This window comes from Toxorhynchites rutilus, chromosome 2 (assembly GCF_029784135.1).
Source record: "Toxorhynchites rutilus septentrionalis strain SRP chromosome 2, ASM2978413v1, whole genome shotgun sequence".
NCBI classification, from domain to species: Eukaryota; Metazoa; Arthropoda; class Insecta; order Diptera; family Culicidae; genus Toxorhynchites; species Toxorhynchites rutilus.
This window is the reverse complement of record NC_073745.1, coordinates 7,354,468-7,371,570: the sequence shown is the minus strand read 5'-3', so window position 1 is coordinate 7,371,570 and position 17,103 is coordinate 7,354,468. Positions and strand designations below refer to the sequence as shown.

At 38.8% G+C, this 17,103-nt stretch overlaps 1 protein-coding gene and 1 long non-coding RNA gene across 2 annotated transcripts; one reads left to right on the top strand and one right to left on the bottom strand.

Moving 5' to 3' along the window:
- Window positions 1-216: 216 nt before the first annotated feature.
- LOC129767903 (1,5-anhydro-D-fructose reductase-like) lies at window positions 217-3,180 on the bottom strand. Its single transcript, XM_055769172.1, has 4 exons — window positions 2,490-3,180; window positions 2,254-2,421; window positions 1,678-2,202; window positions 217-1,118 (listed from the first exon to the last, which is right to left on the bottom strand). The coding sequence occupies exons 1-4, from the start codon at window positions 2,562-2,564 to the stop codon at window positions 930-932; spliced, it is 957 nt and encodes a 318-aa protein (XP_055625147.1). The 5' UTR covers window positions 2,565-3,180; the 3' UTR covers window positions 217-929.
- Window positions 3,181-14,773: 11,593 nt separating this feature from the next.
- On the top strand, window positions 14,774-15,452 carry LOC129764972 (uncharacterized). The gene is made up of 3 exons (XR_008741310.1): window positions 14,774-14,913; window positions 14,970-15,077; window positions 15,133-15,452. It is a non-coding gene; the product is annotated as an uncharacterized LOC129764972 (long non-coding RNA).
- Window positions 15,453-17,103: the final 1,651 nt, after the last annotated feature.

The following is a 17,103-nucleotide window of genomic DNA, read 5'->3' as shown; positions in this document are numbered from 1 at the left end:
ATGGTGGCGACAGTCATGAGATTACTGTCGTGATGCAGTACATTTGGTACCCCTGATCGAGAGTGATATAAACGAGACGAGATACAAACGGCCAGTGATATAATCAAGACGTCACTGTATATGAATGTAAGACTGCAATATTTGACAAAATTTGACAGTGCATTACTCACTGACACCCACTGCAGGCCTTCGAGCATAAATGTTTGTGGAGTTATGGCGGGTTTACATTAGGGAGATCTATAGCTATAGATGGATTTATTCACGTGAAAATAGGTGTAAACGGGTGAGAATAAATATGATACACTTATTCGAGGTATATATAACTTGAATAAATTCAGCATATGTAAACGCTTGTGAATTTCTCACAGGTGAGAAATCACTGAAGTTGGATGCAGTTCTACTTCAGGTGAATAAATTCATCGAAAATATGAACATATTCATTATAGAAGTTCTCGCTAGTGTAAACGGTTGATACGATTTCTATAAATCTCATCATATTTCTTCAAATGAATATATCACTAGTCTAAACCCACCCTTAGTCGATCACATCTCAATATCAAGCGCATGGCTTTGTTTTGAACAATTTGCATTCTTTGCATTTGCCTCTTATTTGCGAGAAATAGCACAGGTTCTAGCCTTCTTCATTCTCCTATAGCCTCAATAGACATAATATAAATGCATATATCATTTCAATTCTAGTTTATCTTCCCACACCGAGTAGCATCAGGACAATGCAAATCTGAAAACACAAACTATTTCAAATAAGAATAATATAAACCTGTAGCGAATGGGAATTTTCAACTGATACACAAACATTTGTATTTAGTCAACCAATAATCTACATGGACCTATTACCTTTAATCTTGACAGCATATAATCTCAAACGTTCAGTACAAATAAAAACCTGTTAGTAAATCTGAAACAATTAATCAAAACTCGATATTAAACGGATAGTGTGGGTGTTTTTTCAGCGGCGGGAAAGGTAGTGTGCGCTCCGATTGGAATCCATCCATGTATTCCATCTCCTCGTCTGTCAGCTGGAAATCGAACACATCGATATTCTGCCGCAAGTGTTCCTCCTTGGTTGAGTAAGGAACGGGAATTGTTCCCAGTTGGATCTAAAATTCCGAAAACATTATTTCCAATTGGTTTTTGATCCACTTTCACCTACTTTACTGATGTCATGCCATTCGGCGCAATTTTGTTCAATGTTTCAATAACGTCTGCTTTTATAAAGTATTCATAAAAACACTCATTAAGTTGAAAATAATTGTTGCAACAATGGAAGAAATGTTTCCCATCAAATGTGTTCATAGGCAGAAAATATTAGAAAAATTATTCGTTTAGCCATAAAATCAAGAAAATTAACCTGCTTTATTCCGGATTGAAACAAAAGAAAATAAGTATGCCATGACTATAATGGAAATAAAATGGAAGTGTGAGTGTACATTTTTTTGTTGAAACTCTTTATCATAAGAGGATCATTTCGCAAGTCCATCGTAAATATCTACATAATGTTTTTGCTCTCTTTGAAAATGTATTTTTCAAATCATTGTTATGAATCCGATTAGAAGGCATATAATCGTGATTAACAATGTCGAATTAATTGTGCCAAATGGTGCTACCAATAATTTGACGTGTATTAAAGTTTTTAAAAAGCATTCACATAATACTCACCAAATAACGAAGAATGACTTGTCCATCAGTTTTGCCATATTTTTTCCCTATTTCCAGCACCTTTGCATCCCCGAGCGCCGATTTATTGCCATAGGTTTTGCGGTGCGGTCTGCCCATCGGAGCAAAAGCCGTCACCGTTATACCGTGGCCCTTGCAGAATTCGATCAATTTCTTCTGGTTCCAGCCCGGATTGACTTCGATCTGATTGGTGACCGGCTTCACCTCAGCTATGTCCAAAATCCGCTTAATCTGCTCGCTGTTAAAATTAGACAACCCTAGGCTTCGAACTTTACCAGCTTCCACCAGTGTTTCCATGGCTTTCCACGTTTCCACGTAGTCAACGTCAGAAAATAGCGCATTTCCATCGGAATCCGTTGGATTCATGTCAGTGTATTCATAGCCCTGAAATTGCAATCCCATCGGCGAGTGCATCAAATACAAATCGACGTAGTCTACATGGAGCATATCAAACGACCGCTTGAATGCTTCGGCCACATGGTCCGGATGGTGGAAAGGATTCCCAAGCTGAAATATTGCCAATTAAAGCATATCGAAGAAGGCCGTTTACTACCATACCTTCGTTGTGACGAATAAATCCTCCCGCTTAACAACACCTTCTGCTATTTTGGTTCGAACCGCTTCGCCTACTTCGCTCTCATTTTCGTAAGCGTAAGCCGTATCAATGCATCTGTAACCGGCATCGATTGCTAGTTTCATAAGTTCAATCCCTTGACTTCGCTTAGCCTATCGGAAGTCAAAACAAAATCTTGTATTTAATTCGATTCAAAAGCCATGTAACTTTGTTAGCCTACCAAATACGTCCCATAACCCATGGCAGGCATGCTGAAACCGTTTCCCAGATTAATGTTTTGCATATTTTTAGTCATTGCAAAATCAATCACAACACACCCGATAGCGAAGAATACTGAACTCTGAATGTTCTGCTCCTTTTTGTTTACTTTGGCGCTTCTCACACAACCACTAATTACATGGGGACTCAGCGCTGGAATTCACAACTACACTCTTCGGTGAATCGCGCTAGTATTTATTGTGATAATCAAATTCGCGCAAAACCATCCACTTATCAGACTGACTCGTTGCGCTTATTTTCCTTCTACTGTCTTTGTTTTATTTTCGCTAATGGAAGCCAATAAATTATCACTCAGCTGGAACTAATTGGCCGAAACCCAGAGAACAATGCACTATTCTTCTCAAACTTCACCTTATCGACACTATCCAATTGTCCTTTCCGAACTGGATACAAAGCAAACTCCAAAAGCGAACCATTCCGATATCCCATTGGAAAAAAATAAATACCTATCTCACAGCTATTCCATTTACTGCACACGGCTTCACGCTTATCAAGCGATTTGCTACGTCTCGTTTCTGCTATCGTTTTTTTTTTCTAACTTCCTTGACGAGGGTGTATCATCCTTGCAGGTCACGGTAAATTATCCTTGCTCTGAGATGAAAGGATATATTCATGCGCGCAGAGGAACCTCAAGAACAGCAGCTGTGCCTTGGCTTTTAGGTTAAATCAACACAATTTACTTCTCTTAGAATCAAAATCGTGAGTGGAAATCTGTAAAATGTTCAAAATTTGATACGGTTGATTGGGTTTCTTTGTGGGCCAAGGTGGAAAAAAGGTACGTGTTTCGGACACAAGCATCGATTTCCTGGATATTCGCCACGCGGATCTCAAAACTCGTGTTCTGCCTGTTAGGTGGAAAATTTTCTGTGAAACATTGATTTTCACGATTCCAAATAAATAAACTTGGACAGTACGATGATGCGCTGGTTAAGCTTATAATCGCATCAATTACCGTTGAATTGCGTGTATAGAGGCGAATGAACTGCAAAGTTTAAAGCCTCTTAAAAACAAAGAAAGAAGAAGTTGAATTGCGGGTTGGTTAATTTGTTCATAGTTAAGCGTGTTGAGAGGTCCTCGAGAACCATAAAATTGGAGATGTGTCATCTCTGGTGATCAGTTGGATTGCTTAAGTATCCACACACATTCAGGAAATGTTTCGTGAGAGGGATCATTATAGAAAACAAACTTAACTGCGAGTATTATCTTTCATAAAAAGCATTAATGTATATTTTTGTAGGAGTCCAGAATTTCAAATTGGTATTATAGCGAATTCGTTTTTAAAACTGAGTTAGTGCCACGCTGACTCTGTAATAAAAACACGTTTTCAGTTTCACGAATGCGGTAGTTTGTTGGTGTGCGTTATTTATAGCGAATTCGTTTTTGTTCAGTTTCAACCCCAGTGCCGCACTAACTGCTGTCAAAACGTTTTTTTATTCACTCAGTTGCGCACTCAGTGTCGCACTAGTTCGCCCCGAAAGCTGCTAGTTTCGCACTGATAACATGGACAGACATACAACTGTACTAGCGCTGTACGTGTACAGCGTTGTACAGGTACCACGATAGCATGACACACATACTTTGGTTGTACATTGTACCGCATGTCAGACAGACAATCAGAAGTTTGAATTTATTGCATTGTATTTTCACCAATATTTCAATGAAAAAAGTTTTTATTTAGCGTCTAAACTATCGAACACAACAAATATGTTTCCAATCTGAGTTATCAACTCAAGAGAAAGTCATTGAAAAGAATGTATACCAAATGTTTTGATTCGTTTTGTTCATGCTACCCACCACTAACCGTCTATGGCGCTGCGCACAGTACAACTGTAGCCATGTACAGCGGTAAAATAGGTCGGTACAGGTACAGCGATTGTACCGAGTTGCTTGCATGGTTCTAGCGCTGTACATGGTGACAGACATACAATTTTCGAAGTACAACGCAAGTACAGCTGTATGTCCGTCATAAGTATGAGATGCTTCACGGGTTGGCACTCGGGTTCACCAATACAACTATACTGAACTGTTAAGTTCCGAGTATTGTTTTGGAAAATCTAGAAATGAAGACTATGAAAATGGAAAAGCTACTGTTCTTGCTGTTGTATTATTGGAATCGTAATCCAATTCGGATTCTGATTTTGAAGAGTATAGTCGTGTAGACGGCATTATACCAGGGACAGACATACAGCTGTACTTGCGCTGTAAGGGTACAGCGTTGTACAGGTACTATCGTACCATGACAGACATACTTTAGTTGTACATTGTACCATATGTCAAACTGACAATCAGAATTTTTTCCAAATTTCACCACATATTTCAATGAAAAAGGTTTTTATTTAGCGTCTAAACTATCAAACACAACAAATATGTTTCCAATCTGAGTTATTAACTCAAGAGAAAGTCAGTGAAAAGAATGTTTACCAAGTGTTTTGATTCGATTTGTTCATGCTACCGACCACTAGCCGTCTATGGCGCTGCGCACAGTACAACTGTAGCCATGTACAGCGGTAAAACAGGTCGGTACAGGTACATCGATTGTACCGAGTTGCTTGCATGGTTCTAGCGCTGTACATGGTGACAGACATACAATTTTCGAAGTACAACGGTAGTACCAAGATAAGTGAAGTGGAAGGTAAAACGTAATGTCAGAATTGCCGTTCGGACGTATCCCGTAAGTTAGAACTTATTTACATTGATGGTATCCAATCAACACTAAACATTGACTACAGTTTCGCCGGCACGGTTGATTGCCGTTATGAACCAGCACAAAACACAAAGCTGCAAATTATACGCCAGTGGCGGTACCACGATCAAAGCATTCCTTGAATCACATTAGCCGAGCCAGCTGGCGGAAGCATATGCATAAAGGTTACTAGGTAACAATTTTCAACGACAACTGTTTATTTATTATACTTCTTCAAATACCTTCGACGAAATCAAATGTAACCTTATCAACGTAAGTAATAACATAAACAAATCCAAACTTTTCGTCTTGCCATTCCTCATACGTCTTTTCTAAATAGTGTAAATTACGAGCCACCTGTTAACTCCACCATCTTGGGTAGTACAGCTGTATGTCTGTCATAAGTATTAAGCTCCGTGTGCTTTCATTGAGAGGCGAAAATTATTATGGATATTCAGGAGGAATAAACATGCTCTCAAAATAAAAATTATGAATGAAAATTTACTTTAACGTATCGAATATTTATTTTATGTGATGAAATAAGAGGGTTTTTTTTCCGATATCGCAGAAACATTGAACGAAAACTGTGTCTAACGATGATTTTATATTATAATAGTAATTATTTGTGGAACAAACAGGAAATGCTACGACAAATGGTTAAGTGAGTGTCAGGACTACATGTGTTAGGTAATCAAACAATATGAAGTAAAAAATGTCATTCAAACTTTTATATTTTTACACTGCACTTGGCCCTTCTTATCTGATAGAGAATAATTTACCTCAGAAGCACTAATATCGCCACCAGACGTCGACACTGTACATTTGTCGTCGCAAATATAAACAAATCAGACTATATAACGCACACCAACAAACCAACGCATTCGTGAAACTGAAAACGCTTTTTTATTACAGTGTCAGTTTGACACTGACTCAGTTTTGAAAACGAATTCGCTATTAGTTTGATTTGTTTATATTTGCGACGACAAATGTACAGTGTCGACGTCTGGTGGCGATATTAGTGCTTGGGGGGTAAATTATTCTTTATCAGATCAGAAGGGCCAAGTGCAGTGGAAAAATATTAAAGTTTGAATGAACATTTTTACTTCATATTGTTTGATTACCTAACACACGCAGTGTTGACACTCACTTAACCATTTGTCGATGCATTTCCTGTTTGTTCCAAAAATAATTACTATTATTATAATTTAAAATCATCATTAGACACAGTTTTCGTTCAATATGTTTCTGCGATATCGGAAAAAACCTCTTATTTCATTACATAAAATAAATATTCGATACGTTAAAGTAAATTTTCATTCATAATTTTTATTTTGAAAGCGTATTTATTCCACCTGAATATCCGTCATTATTTTCGCCTCCCAATGAAAGCACACATAGCTTAATGCCGTCTACTCGAATATATTCTTCAAAATCAGAATCCGAAATGGATTACGATTCCAATAATACAAAAGCAAAAGCAGCAGGTTTTCCATTTTCATAGTCTTTATTTTTAGATTTTCCAAAATAATACTCGGAACTTGACAGTTCAGTATAGTTGTATTGGTGAACCCGAGCGTCAACCCGTGAAACATCTCAGTGCGAAACTAAAGGCTGATTTAGACGATGCCAGTCAGCGCTCTAGTTGAAGTATCCAGTGAACAGAGAACAGACAGTCTGTTCAAGTTACTTGTACCAGTATCGAACAAGTAATTGGCCTCTAACTTGAACAGAGTGTCTGTTCTCTATTCACTGGATACTTCAACTAGCGCGCTGACTGGCATCGTCTAAATCAGCCTTAAGGTGAAGGTGGAAGCTAGCCATAAATGGCTGCCACAATGGCGCTCATTTCTTTCATCTCCCTCCCTCACCTCTCGCCCGAAAATCAATAATTTTGCGAAACAGTGTGAAGAAAATGATCGTTTTCGCACACTTCCCATCAAGTAATATCAGCCAAACTCTAATCGATTACTCACAAGATATTAAATTTTCATCTGCTTTCGCACCGTATAGTGAAGAACGTCGGAAAACTCGAGCAAGTGCTCTGAAAGTTAAATTTTCGTTTTTCAATCTTCTGCAATGGTTTTGTTTGTATTGGTGGAAGCATCGTTATTTTTTCGACACTGATGCCAAACAACATCATCGAAACAGCTATAAAAACCACTCAATAAAATGTTATTCCGGAGTCATAGCGTCCCATGTCATGAAAATCAATAGAATAAAATTGTGTTGATATCAATACAATTATTATTTTTACGTTTAATGGGTCTATAATGTAAGTTTTAGCGACTTTAACATTGGGTAAGAAAAGTGTATTGCAGAGCTCGGAACACTGCCACGGCTGCCTATGCTTTCAAAAACAGTAAACGGAAAAGTATTAAATTCAATCTAAATGCCTCGGCCAACGAAGAGAAGGGTTAAGGCTTTCCAACGTGAATATGTGAAAACAATACGATCAACGAAGGAAAATATTAAGGAATTATCAACATCGAGTTACTATGCGGAAGAACTTGTTAATACCAAAAGTGTCCCAATTCGCATGTGTTATAAATTTGCTCATGTTACGCTCGCGTATAATCAGAATCATATGCAAATGCACCTTCTATATATATTTATATTTGCAATTGTTTATCGGAACATATCGTTCATATATTTTACTTTAGTATTGAATTGTTATTTGTTTTTTTTTTCAAAAGTATTCAAAGACTCGTGTCAATGAAGCGCCACACAGTCTGATATGTGAATTGATCTATTTACGTGTGCTTTGCTCTTCTCTCACAAACACTATTACCCCAATTTTACACGAGGGTTTACCTATACTACTACAATGGCTAGCTTCCACCTTCACCTTAAAGGTTGATTTAGACGATGCCAGTCAGCGCTCTAGTTGAAGTATCCTTTCGCGTTTTGACCTTTTTCGTTTTGACCTTTCGCGACGTCCACCGCTATCTGGAGGAAAACATCTTGCCGGAGATTTGCATCAAGTTCGACCAAAAAACTGCTGCTGGGCATGTGGTCTCTCCACTATAAGTAAATCTGTCTCCGGAACGCGCTGGATTTCGGAATGAACGTGCATCTGTCGGAGATCGGCTTTCTGTTAGATGTGCTGCTGCTGGGGATCCGATTGGACGACGTCCAGGGCAACACCAAAATGGGCAAGGTGAAAAAAAAGTTCATGAATGCGGCTGCCTTCAAGATGCGCACAATCACCAGCCGGAAGAATCGTGACAAGCGTTCGGCCGTTATCAATTAAACCTGGGTCGATATGTGTATGTGTATGTGTTTATATGTACATAGGTGTGCGATAGTTTTTTTTATAATCATCTCTATTCTAAAAAACACAATGTAATAAATTAAATTTGAATAAAACTAATATAAATAATAAAAATAAATTATTTTTTTTATATATGATTAATACAAAGTACACAGAAATAGAGGGCTCAGAACAAAATAAATATATTTTCACAGACTCATTTTTCATGGCTATGAAAAAAGCATTTCGGTACCTTGGGAACAGTGTACGGTCACCTTAACAGCTTTCGGGGCGAACTAGTGCGACACTGAGTGTGAAACTGAGTGTATAAAAAAAACGATTTGACAGCAGTTAGTGCGGCACTGGGGTTGAAACTGAACAAAAACGAATTCGCTATTAGTTTCAATATTTACGTCGTTTTGACAGCTGTCACTTGTTCTGTGTTTAGTTTGATTTGCCATTTGATCATGATTGGACTGATATCCGATTTTGTTCATTTCATGGTCGACATAATAATTAGCTGCACTTCGATTGACGAGAATCTGTTGCATCCTGAAAAAGTAACTGTTTGGTGCGCTTTATGGTCCACTAAATGATGCTGGCCAGAACGTAACAACTACCAACATGATTGCTACAGGCCCATGATCATCAACTTTTTTGTACCCCAAAAGAGTGTCCCTAATGTGGAGAAGCTGTGGGTTCAACAAAGGCGGCTCGCACACCGCAGCAATAAGCAACTAGCAAACTGCAATACGCAATATACAACAGGCAACATATTTTGTTGTTCTTCGCATACCAAAGCAATAAAAACCCCTGACATTATGCAAACAATTGACTTAATGTACGAAACTTGTCAAAATATGGGCGATAAGTGGCTCTTCAACCAACACGCCGTGTTGCTAGCGACATGTGTTGCTCTGTAAATGCGACAGCGATATCGTATTGCGTCGGTGTGAGAGATCAACAAAAATTAAATGGAAAAATTCATTGGCGATAATATTGCTTATTGCATATTAACAGTTGCTTATTGCTCCGGTGTGCGAGCCGCCTAAGTGCCACACCTCACATGTCACAATTGATGTTTTGAAAGAAATGGCGGACGTATAATTTCGCGTAAAGAACCCCTGAATTGGCCTCCAAGATCATGAGATGTAACACCGTTGGCCTGTTTTTTTTTGTGGGGCTATATAAAATATTTGATCTACATTGATAAGTTGCTGGAGATATGAGTGTTCCATTGCTGCATAAAGTTATCGAATATTGGACTTTCCAATCGGCCTTCTTATGCCATATGCCTAAAATCACATTTAAATAAAAGAATCATCTTATACTTATGACAGACATACAGCTGTACTTGCGTTGTACTTCGAAAATTGTATGTCTGTCACCATGTACAGCGCTAGAACCATGCAAGCAACTCGGTACAATCGCTGTACCTGTACCGACCTATTTTACCGCTGTACATGGCTACAGTTGTATTGTGCGCAGCGCCATAGACGGTTAGTGGTGGGTAGCATGAACAAGCAGAATCAAATCACTTGATAAACGTTCTTTTCATTGACTTTCTTTTAAGTTAATAACTCAGATTGGAAACTTTTTTGTTGTGTTTGATAGTTTAGACACTAAATAAAAACCTTTTTCATTGAAATATGTGGTGGAAATTGGAAAAATATCTGATTGTCAGTTTGACATACGGTACAAGGTACAACCAAAGTATGTCTGTCATGGTACGATGGTACCTGTACAACGCTGTACACGTACAACGCACCTGTATGTCTGTCCCTGGTATTATGGACAAAATCAAATACATTGCATTTAACACGTTTTGTTTCCCTATGTACAGTAATACCAGGGACAGACAGCTGTACTAGCGTTGTACGTGTACAGCGTTGTACAGGTACCCCCGTAGCATGACAGACATACTTTGGTTGTGCATTGTATCGCATGTCAAACTGAAAATCAGAAAATTGACCAATTTTCACCTCACTTTCGGTACAGGTCGGTACAGGTACAGCGATTGTACCGAGTTGCTTGCATGGTTCTAGCGCTGTACATGGTGACAGACATACAATTTTCGAAGTACAACGCAAGTACAGCTGTATGTCTGTCATAAGTATAATACCAGGGACAGACATACAGCTGTACTTGCGTTGTAAGAGTACAGCGTTGTACAGGTACTATCGTACCATGACAGACATACTTTGGTTGTACATTGTACCATATGTCAAACTGACAATCAGAATTTTTCCAATTTTCACCACATATTTCAATAAAAAAGGTTTTTATTTAGCGTCTAAACTATCAAACACAACAAATATGTTTCCAATCTGAGTTATTAACTCAAGAGAAAGTCAATGAAAAGTCTGTTTGTCAAGTGTTTTGATACGATTTGTTCATGCTACCCACCACTAACCGTCTTTGGCGCTGCACACAGTACAACTGTAGCCATGTACAGCGGTAAAATAGATCGGGACAGGTACAGCGATTGTACCGAGTTGCTTGCATGGTTCTAGCGCTGTACATGGTGACAGACATACAATTTTCAAAGTACAACTCTAGTACAGTTGTATGTCTGTCATAAGTATAAGATGCGAACGCGAGCGAAAGAACACGATGCGAGTTTTCCGAGGAAACAATGTGTAGCATGTTACACAAATGCAGATATGCCGACCCCCTAATTTTGCAAAGCTTCAGAATAGCTTCTTTCGGGCAAGTTTCTACAAGAGGCATTTGTAGGGTTCCAATGAGTGCTTAGACGTCGATAGAACTGGGATGACAAATATCATTTCATTCTAGCGACGCGGCACTCAGTATTTTCTTCTTTGTTTTGGAACATGTCTTTTGTGGGAACGTTGAGCTGCATCCTCACTCAAAGGGGGAGTGAAAGAGCTGTTCCTGTCAGGTTTGAAACTCTGCAAAAGAGCAGGTGCTTTGTGCCCAAATATGGGTTGGACGGAGGGTCCGGCAAGATCAGGCACTTGGGATTTAAGGTGGATGGCCTTAATGATTGAGGTAATTGTTGCGCGCGATAATTGACTTTAGAAACGTTATGTACTTGCGCACTTCTGTGGCATTTACATAACTATGACAAAATTGATCTCACGCCTGGCTGATCTGAGGATTTCAAAATTCTAAGCGGTCACTTTATCCTGGATCGTGGAAGAGACTGGACCCGGCGGACATCGCCAAGAGCCTCGGTGTAAAAGTTTAGGTTAGTTAAACGTGGTTTTTTTTGTTACAAACCAGTTTTAGGATTTTTTTCCCGGGTAGATAGTTTTTTTATATAGTGGCTCAAAAGCTAGAGACAGGAAGGAAATATCGTGCTTTGCGTGGTCAAATCGAAAGGTAAACGTGCTTGATTGATTGCGTGATTAAACATGTCCTAATATTCCACGTGGGTGGAAATATATGCATTAATCCAACAGCAACAAATTCCCGAAACACCATTTTGAAGTTAGAGCCGCTCCAGACCCCACGGTGCAGCGAGAAGGAGCCAGCCAACCACAAGCTGAAGAGCGCGAAGCGCTGGCAGGGATTGAGCAACGACGACGACCGGTTTAAGCGCTGGCCCCGGCAGCCTTAATATCAACGACCGACTCAAGCGGAGGAAGTCCTGCTGAACCAAGCATCAGGAGCATCGAAGATTGGCTTGAACGAGGGAAGACCCGCTAATCCAAGCGATCAAATAACCATCGATAAGCGGGAGGTGGCCCCGCTGATCTAAGCAACATAACATAAGCAGCATCGCAATCAAAATTAGGACATCGCACTCAAAAGGTCGTGAGTAACACAAAAACTATTATTCCATGCGCATGACGATATTTCAGCCGGTACGGTCGTGAAAGCATACAAGTAGCGATCGTAGCCGAGCGAGTTGGTCGACCGGTCCCCCATGTTAAGGGTACCCGGTTCGAATCCCAAGTTAACAACATATATGATCATATTCGAACAAACCAATTAAATTTCCACGTACGTAATGAATGTCATGAATCGTAACAAATATACAAAAATCCTAGGTCCCAGCGGCGCTAATTTTTCCGCTGGTTGCGATTATTTGATTTGAATGGCTAAATTAAGTTGAGCGAATAAGCACACCCCCACCGCTCCCTATGGAGGAACACATGAAGAAGTGACACGATGAATAAAAATTACTGTTGCCGAAAATAGGGATGGAAAGAGAGGGGAGATTATGAATGATCACGGAACAAGCACGGTTATTTGAATGAAAAATACCCGAGAAATTATGTGATTGTGGGAATAAAGATATGATGATGAGAGAAGTGAAGTTTTTAGTAGGAAAGTTTAACGAGCCAACTGAAGAATAGGGTAGTGGAGTTTAGGTAGAAAGAGAGAATAAATAAAATTGAGGGAAATGTTAGAGTGATAGGGGAAATAGATTCATTAAAACGTGTAAATAAAATGTAACGAAATTTGTGGAACTGTAATGAAAATTGGAAATCAATAGAGACCTTTTCTTTGGAGTATTTGTAAATTTAGTTTATTTGTTTTGATGAGAATTCTAAAACTGGTTTTGTGAAGGGACCACGATTAGCAAGTCTTGCTCTCCTCGTGGATTTTTTCCGGTTGATGATTTTTGTTGGTTCTGGTTTCCCAAACGTGAAGGGAAAACGTGCATTGTTTGAGACTTTACCTGTGATGATAACACAGGCAAAAGTGGGATCTACTTTAACGATCTGAGGTCGATTGTTGCGAGCAACAATTACCACAGCAATTATTGATTTCCGAACATGCCTGGGACGGAACTTCTCTGTGTTTGGGGGTACAAAGATAAAACCTGCCCTTTGGCAGAGTCTCAAGCTGGGCACAGAAACCGTGGTGAACGGTCTCCTTCGGGAGTGGCGCTTAAGCCGTTCACTAAACACTCCCCCATTCCTTCAGACCCGACCGTCGTGGGTTACAAATGTCCAAAGTAGTTCTAGAGACCTTCTCAAGATTTGTTAGTAAATTGTAGGCTCTTGTTTTTTTTCTTTTTTGTTCTGGCTTTCACATTATCTGACCCCTGGTCTGCCCAAATATATATGGTTGACGTAACCACATTAAAACTCAATGATATAAAACGCTTTTTTCTTGTTTGTAGGTGAATAATCATGACTGCGAACAACTTATATAGAATAAGCTGGCTTTGTTTAATAAATATTAATGCCGATTCATTCCGGTCACGACATTTGTGTGCTCCCCAATGCGAACTCTGTTGTAGCCCGTTAATCAACTGTGTTTGATACGACACATGTTTATAGTCTACTTGCAAGCGATAAAGACAGTGTTTGCCTTTTTCAGAGATAAATTGCAATTAATTCCAGTAGACAGCTCTCACACCTGGTTGGAATTAGAAAAATACAAATCACAAAGAAGCTGTCACATCTGAATTTGAGCAGATTATTCATGAACTGGGCCGTGCAACTTTACAAGGAGACTGGCACAGTTGTTCTAAAAAAGAAGCGGGATTATAACGGAGTATACGGGCTGCAGCAGTGCACAGTGGGCTCCATACAAACACTCCCAGTGTAGTTAAATGCAAAAAACATGGGTTTTACATAATCTTGGGATGCTGAACACGAATCTGGCATCCATTTCTTATTTGGGGCCGTGATCCAAATATTTTGAAATTTTATGACACCCTTTTTTTTACATAATTTTTAACATAGTTTTATGACCTTGACCTCAAGCAACCCAACTAGGCGTCCTACCTGTTGAAAAAAAATATCACGTAGTTTACGGACGACCCCTCAAATCAAACAAATTCTGCTATTAATATATAGGATTTTCTTTAGATTGCAAATTAAAACAACCATTTCCTCTACTTCTTCTTTTTCATAACTGTCATCAGATTCATTGTCATCTTATACCATGGACAGACATACAACTGTACTAGCGCTGTACGTGTACAGCGTTGTACAGGTACCACGATAGCATGACACACATACTTTGGTTGTACATTGTACCGCATGTCAGACTGACAATCAGAAGTTTGAATTTATTGCATTGTATTTTCACCAATATTTCAATGAAAAAGGTTTTTATTTAGCGTCTAAACTATCGAACACAACAAATATGTTTCCAATCTGAGTTATTAACTCAAGAGAAAGTCAATGAAAAGATTGTATACCAAATGTTTTGATTCGTTTTGTTCATGCTACCCACCACTAATCGTCTATGGCGCTGCGCACAGTACAACTGTAGCCATGCAAAGTACGTAGAATAGAAGGTAAGTGATATTTTCTGTGCATACACACGGAGCGCGCATGTGATACACACACAAAGAAATTAGGAATAAACTATCCTCAATTTGTTCGATGTTCGGATGTTTTTTCAATATTTCTTGTTTTTAAAAGTTCAAAAATTCGTACAAAGTGACAAAATCGTAAGTCGACCCGACGATAAACACGATAGTGTACCGCATTTTCACTGCAGGTAAGGTTTGATGTGATTTTTTCTATCGATTTCATACTGAACAGTGTTTACTTCAGCAATATGTCGAAGTGCCACGTCCCGCGATGCCGGAGCAGAAAAATTTTCAAAACTTGGGGATACTGTTTTAACCTATAATCAGCAAAGAAGACATCTTTGTACTGGAGGTAAGTGTGTTTTATATAAATTGTGATGAGATAAACTAATCGGAGATGTTTTCAGCTATCCAAAGCATTCGCTTCTTGGATCTTCCTAAACGTTCCGTTCCAATGATTTCACACAAAATTCCAAATTTATATATTAACTTCTTGCGAAAGTGCAAAATATTTATTTGCAATCAATTCGGAAGATGACCCGGCGTGGAGGAAATGTTTTTCTCGTTTTTCAGAAACGCCAATTTAGTCGCGGCTGAACGGCTGAACACTCCAAACCGAAACCATTGAAAGCGTCGCGATGATTCTTGATAGCTGCTTCAATAAAAGAGAAAAAAAATCAGCAGTGTGGGAGTTAATCTTTCATCATACTATCAACGACACGAAACGAAACTGCTTCGATATAACCTCTCCACACATTTGTTCATCGGTTATTTTTGGGTTATTTTCATAACACAGGTGCGATAATTCCACTTTTTTCTATTTTAAAATGATTAAGTAAATTGCTATTTCATCATTTAGAAACATATTTTGAGACAGTTCTTTTGTTACAATTTAAAAAAAAATCAAAAATGTTCGAATTTATATGGATTCGATGGATGGTTTATTACAATTTTTTGCTTTTTTCCTTTGCCCACCACTACTTGAACAAAGCAGGGAGGAGACTACCTTCTATTCTACGTACTTTGGTAGCCATGTACAGCGGTAAAATAGGTCGGTGCAGGTACAGCGATTGGATCGAGTTGCTTGCATGGTTCTAGCGCTGTACATGGTGACAGACATTAGAGATGGGCAAAAAAGTTCACTTTGATGAACGGTTCACTCACTAACCGTTCATCTAAGTGAATCAGTTCTTTTGAACCGTTCTTTCGCTCTTTCGTTCAGCGATATTAGGAACAACACAGAATGTTGGCTGGAACCCAACATCAATAGACAGCAGCATCAATATTGATATCGTTGGATTGGATAGTGTACGTATGGGATTTATATTTTTGAAATGTAGTGGGGAAAGATAAGCTGCTTCATTAAAAGTCGCAAACTGTATGTGAAAATATATTACATAAACAAAAGTTTATGTAATAATTTGATGCGCACAAAATATGTGCAATTTTTCATATTCTCTTTCTGGAAAACACACAGGTTCACGCAATAGGCCAAACAATGAATTGAAAGCAACGAAAAAACTTTTTTCTCAACATACCCTCACTATAAAATTTTATGTTTACTTAATCCATGAATCACCCGAGCTTCCCCCAGATTTTTTCTGATAATTAGAAAGTATATGATATGTATATGAAGTTTTGCTTTTAAAACTTTTAAAAATCTAATTTAATTTTTCAACCCAAAATTGAGAATACATTAACAAAATAAACCCTGCGTTACATGCATTTTGTTCATAAATGACAAATCGTTTTATTTTCCTTACAAGCATTCTCGTTATATTTATCCATCCCGCCCAGCGCAAATCAGTTCAGCTGCACTCGTTCGTTCGCAAACAATTTGCCCGCAAACACTTCGTTCTCAAACAGTTCGTTCCCAAACAGTTCACTCTCACTCAGTTCTTTCCCATACAGTTCACTCGCAAACAGTTCGTTCACAAACAGTTCACTCTCCAACAGTTCACTCGCAAACCGTTCTTACGGAATCAGTTCGTTCACAAACCGTTCGCTCGCATTCAGTTCGGGGGGAGAACTATCGTTCTTTGAAAAAGAACGACCGCTCGTTCACTCTTTTCGGCGAACTAGTTCTTTCGTACCGTTCGTGAACGGTTTGCCCATCTCTAACAGACATACAATTTTCAAAGTACAACGCAAGTACAGCTGTATGTCTGTCATAAGTATAAGAAGATGATTGACTGTATTATGATTAGTATTCTCTCGACTATTTTTACTAGTGAAATGTCCTGGGCATATTCTATAAGTAGTATTGCGGTTTGAATAATTCTAAAGCCATAAAGTAAAATTATGTGCATAGAAATAGTCATATACACAGTGGCGTCGACTGAGGGGTGTGGAGGGGCGGACTGCCCCCGGGGGCACGA

Coding starts and splice junctions, on each gene's coding strand:
- LOC129767903 (XM_055769172.1), bottom strand. CDS start 2,564: ATGACTAAAAATATGCAAAACATTAATCTGGGAAACGGTTTCAGCATG. Junction 2,422..2,489: donor TGGGTTATGGGACGTATTTG/GTAGGCTAACAA, acceptor GACTTCCGATAG/GCTAAGCGAAGTCAAGGGAT. Junction 1,119..1,677: donor AAGTCATTCTTCGTTATTTG/GTGAGTATTATG, acceptor TCGGAATTTTAG/ATCCAACTGGGAACAATTCC.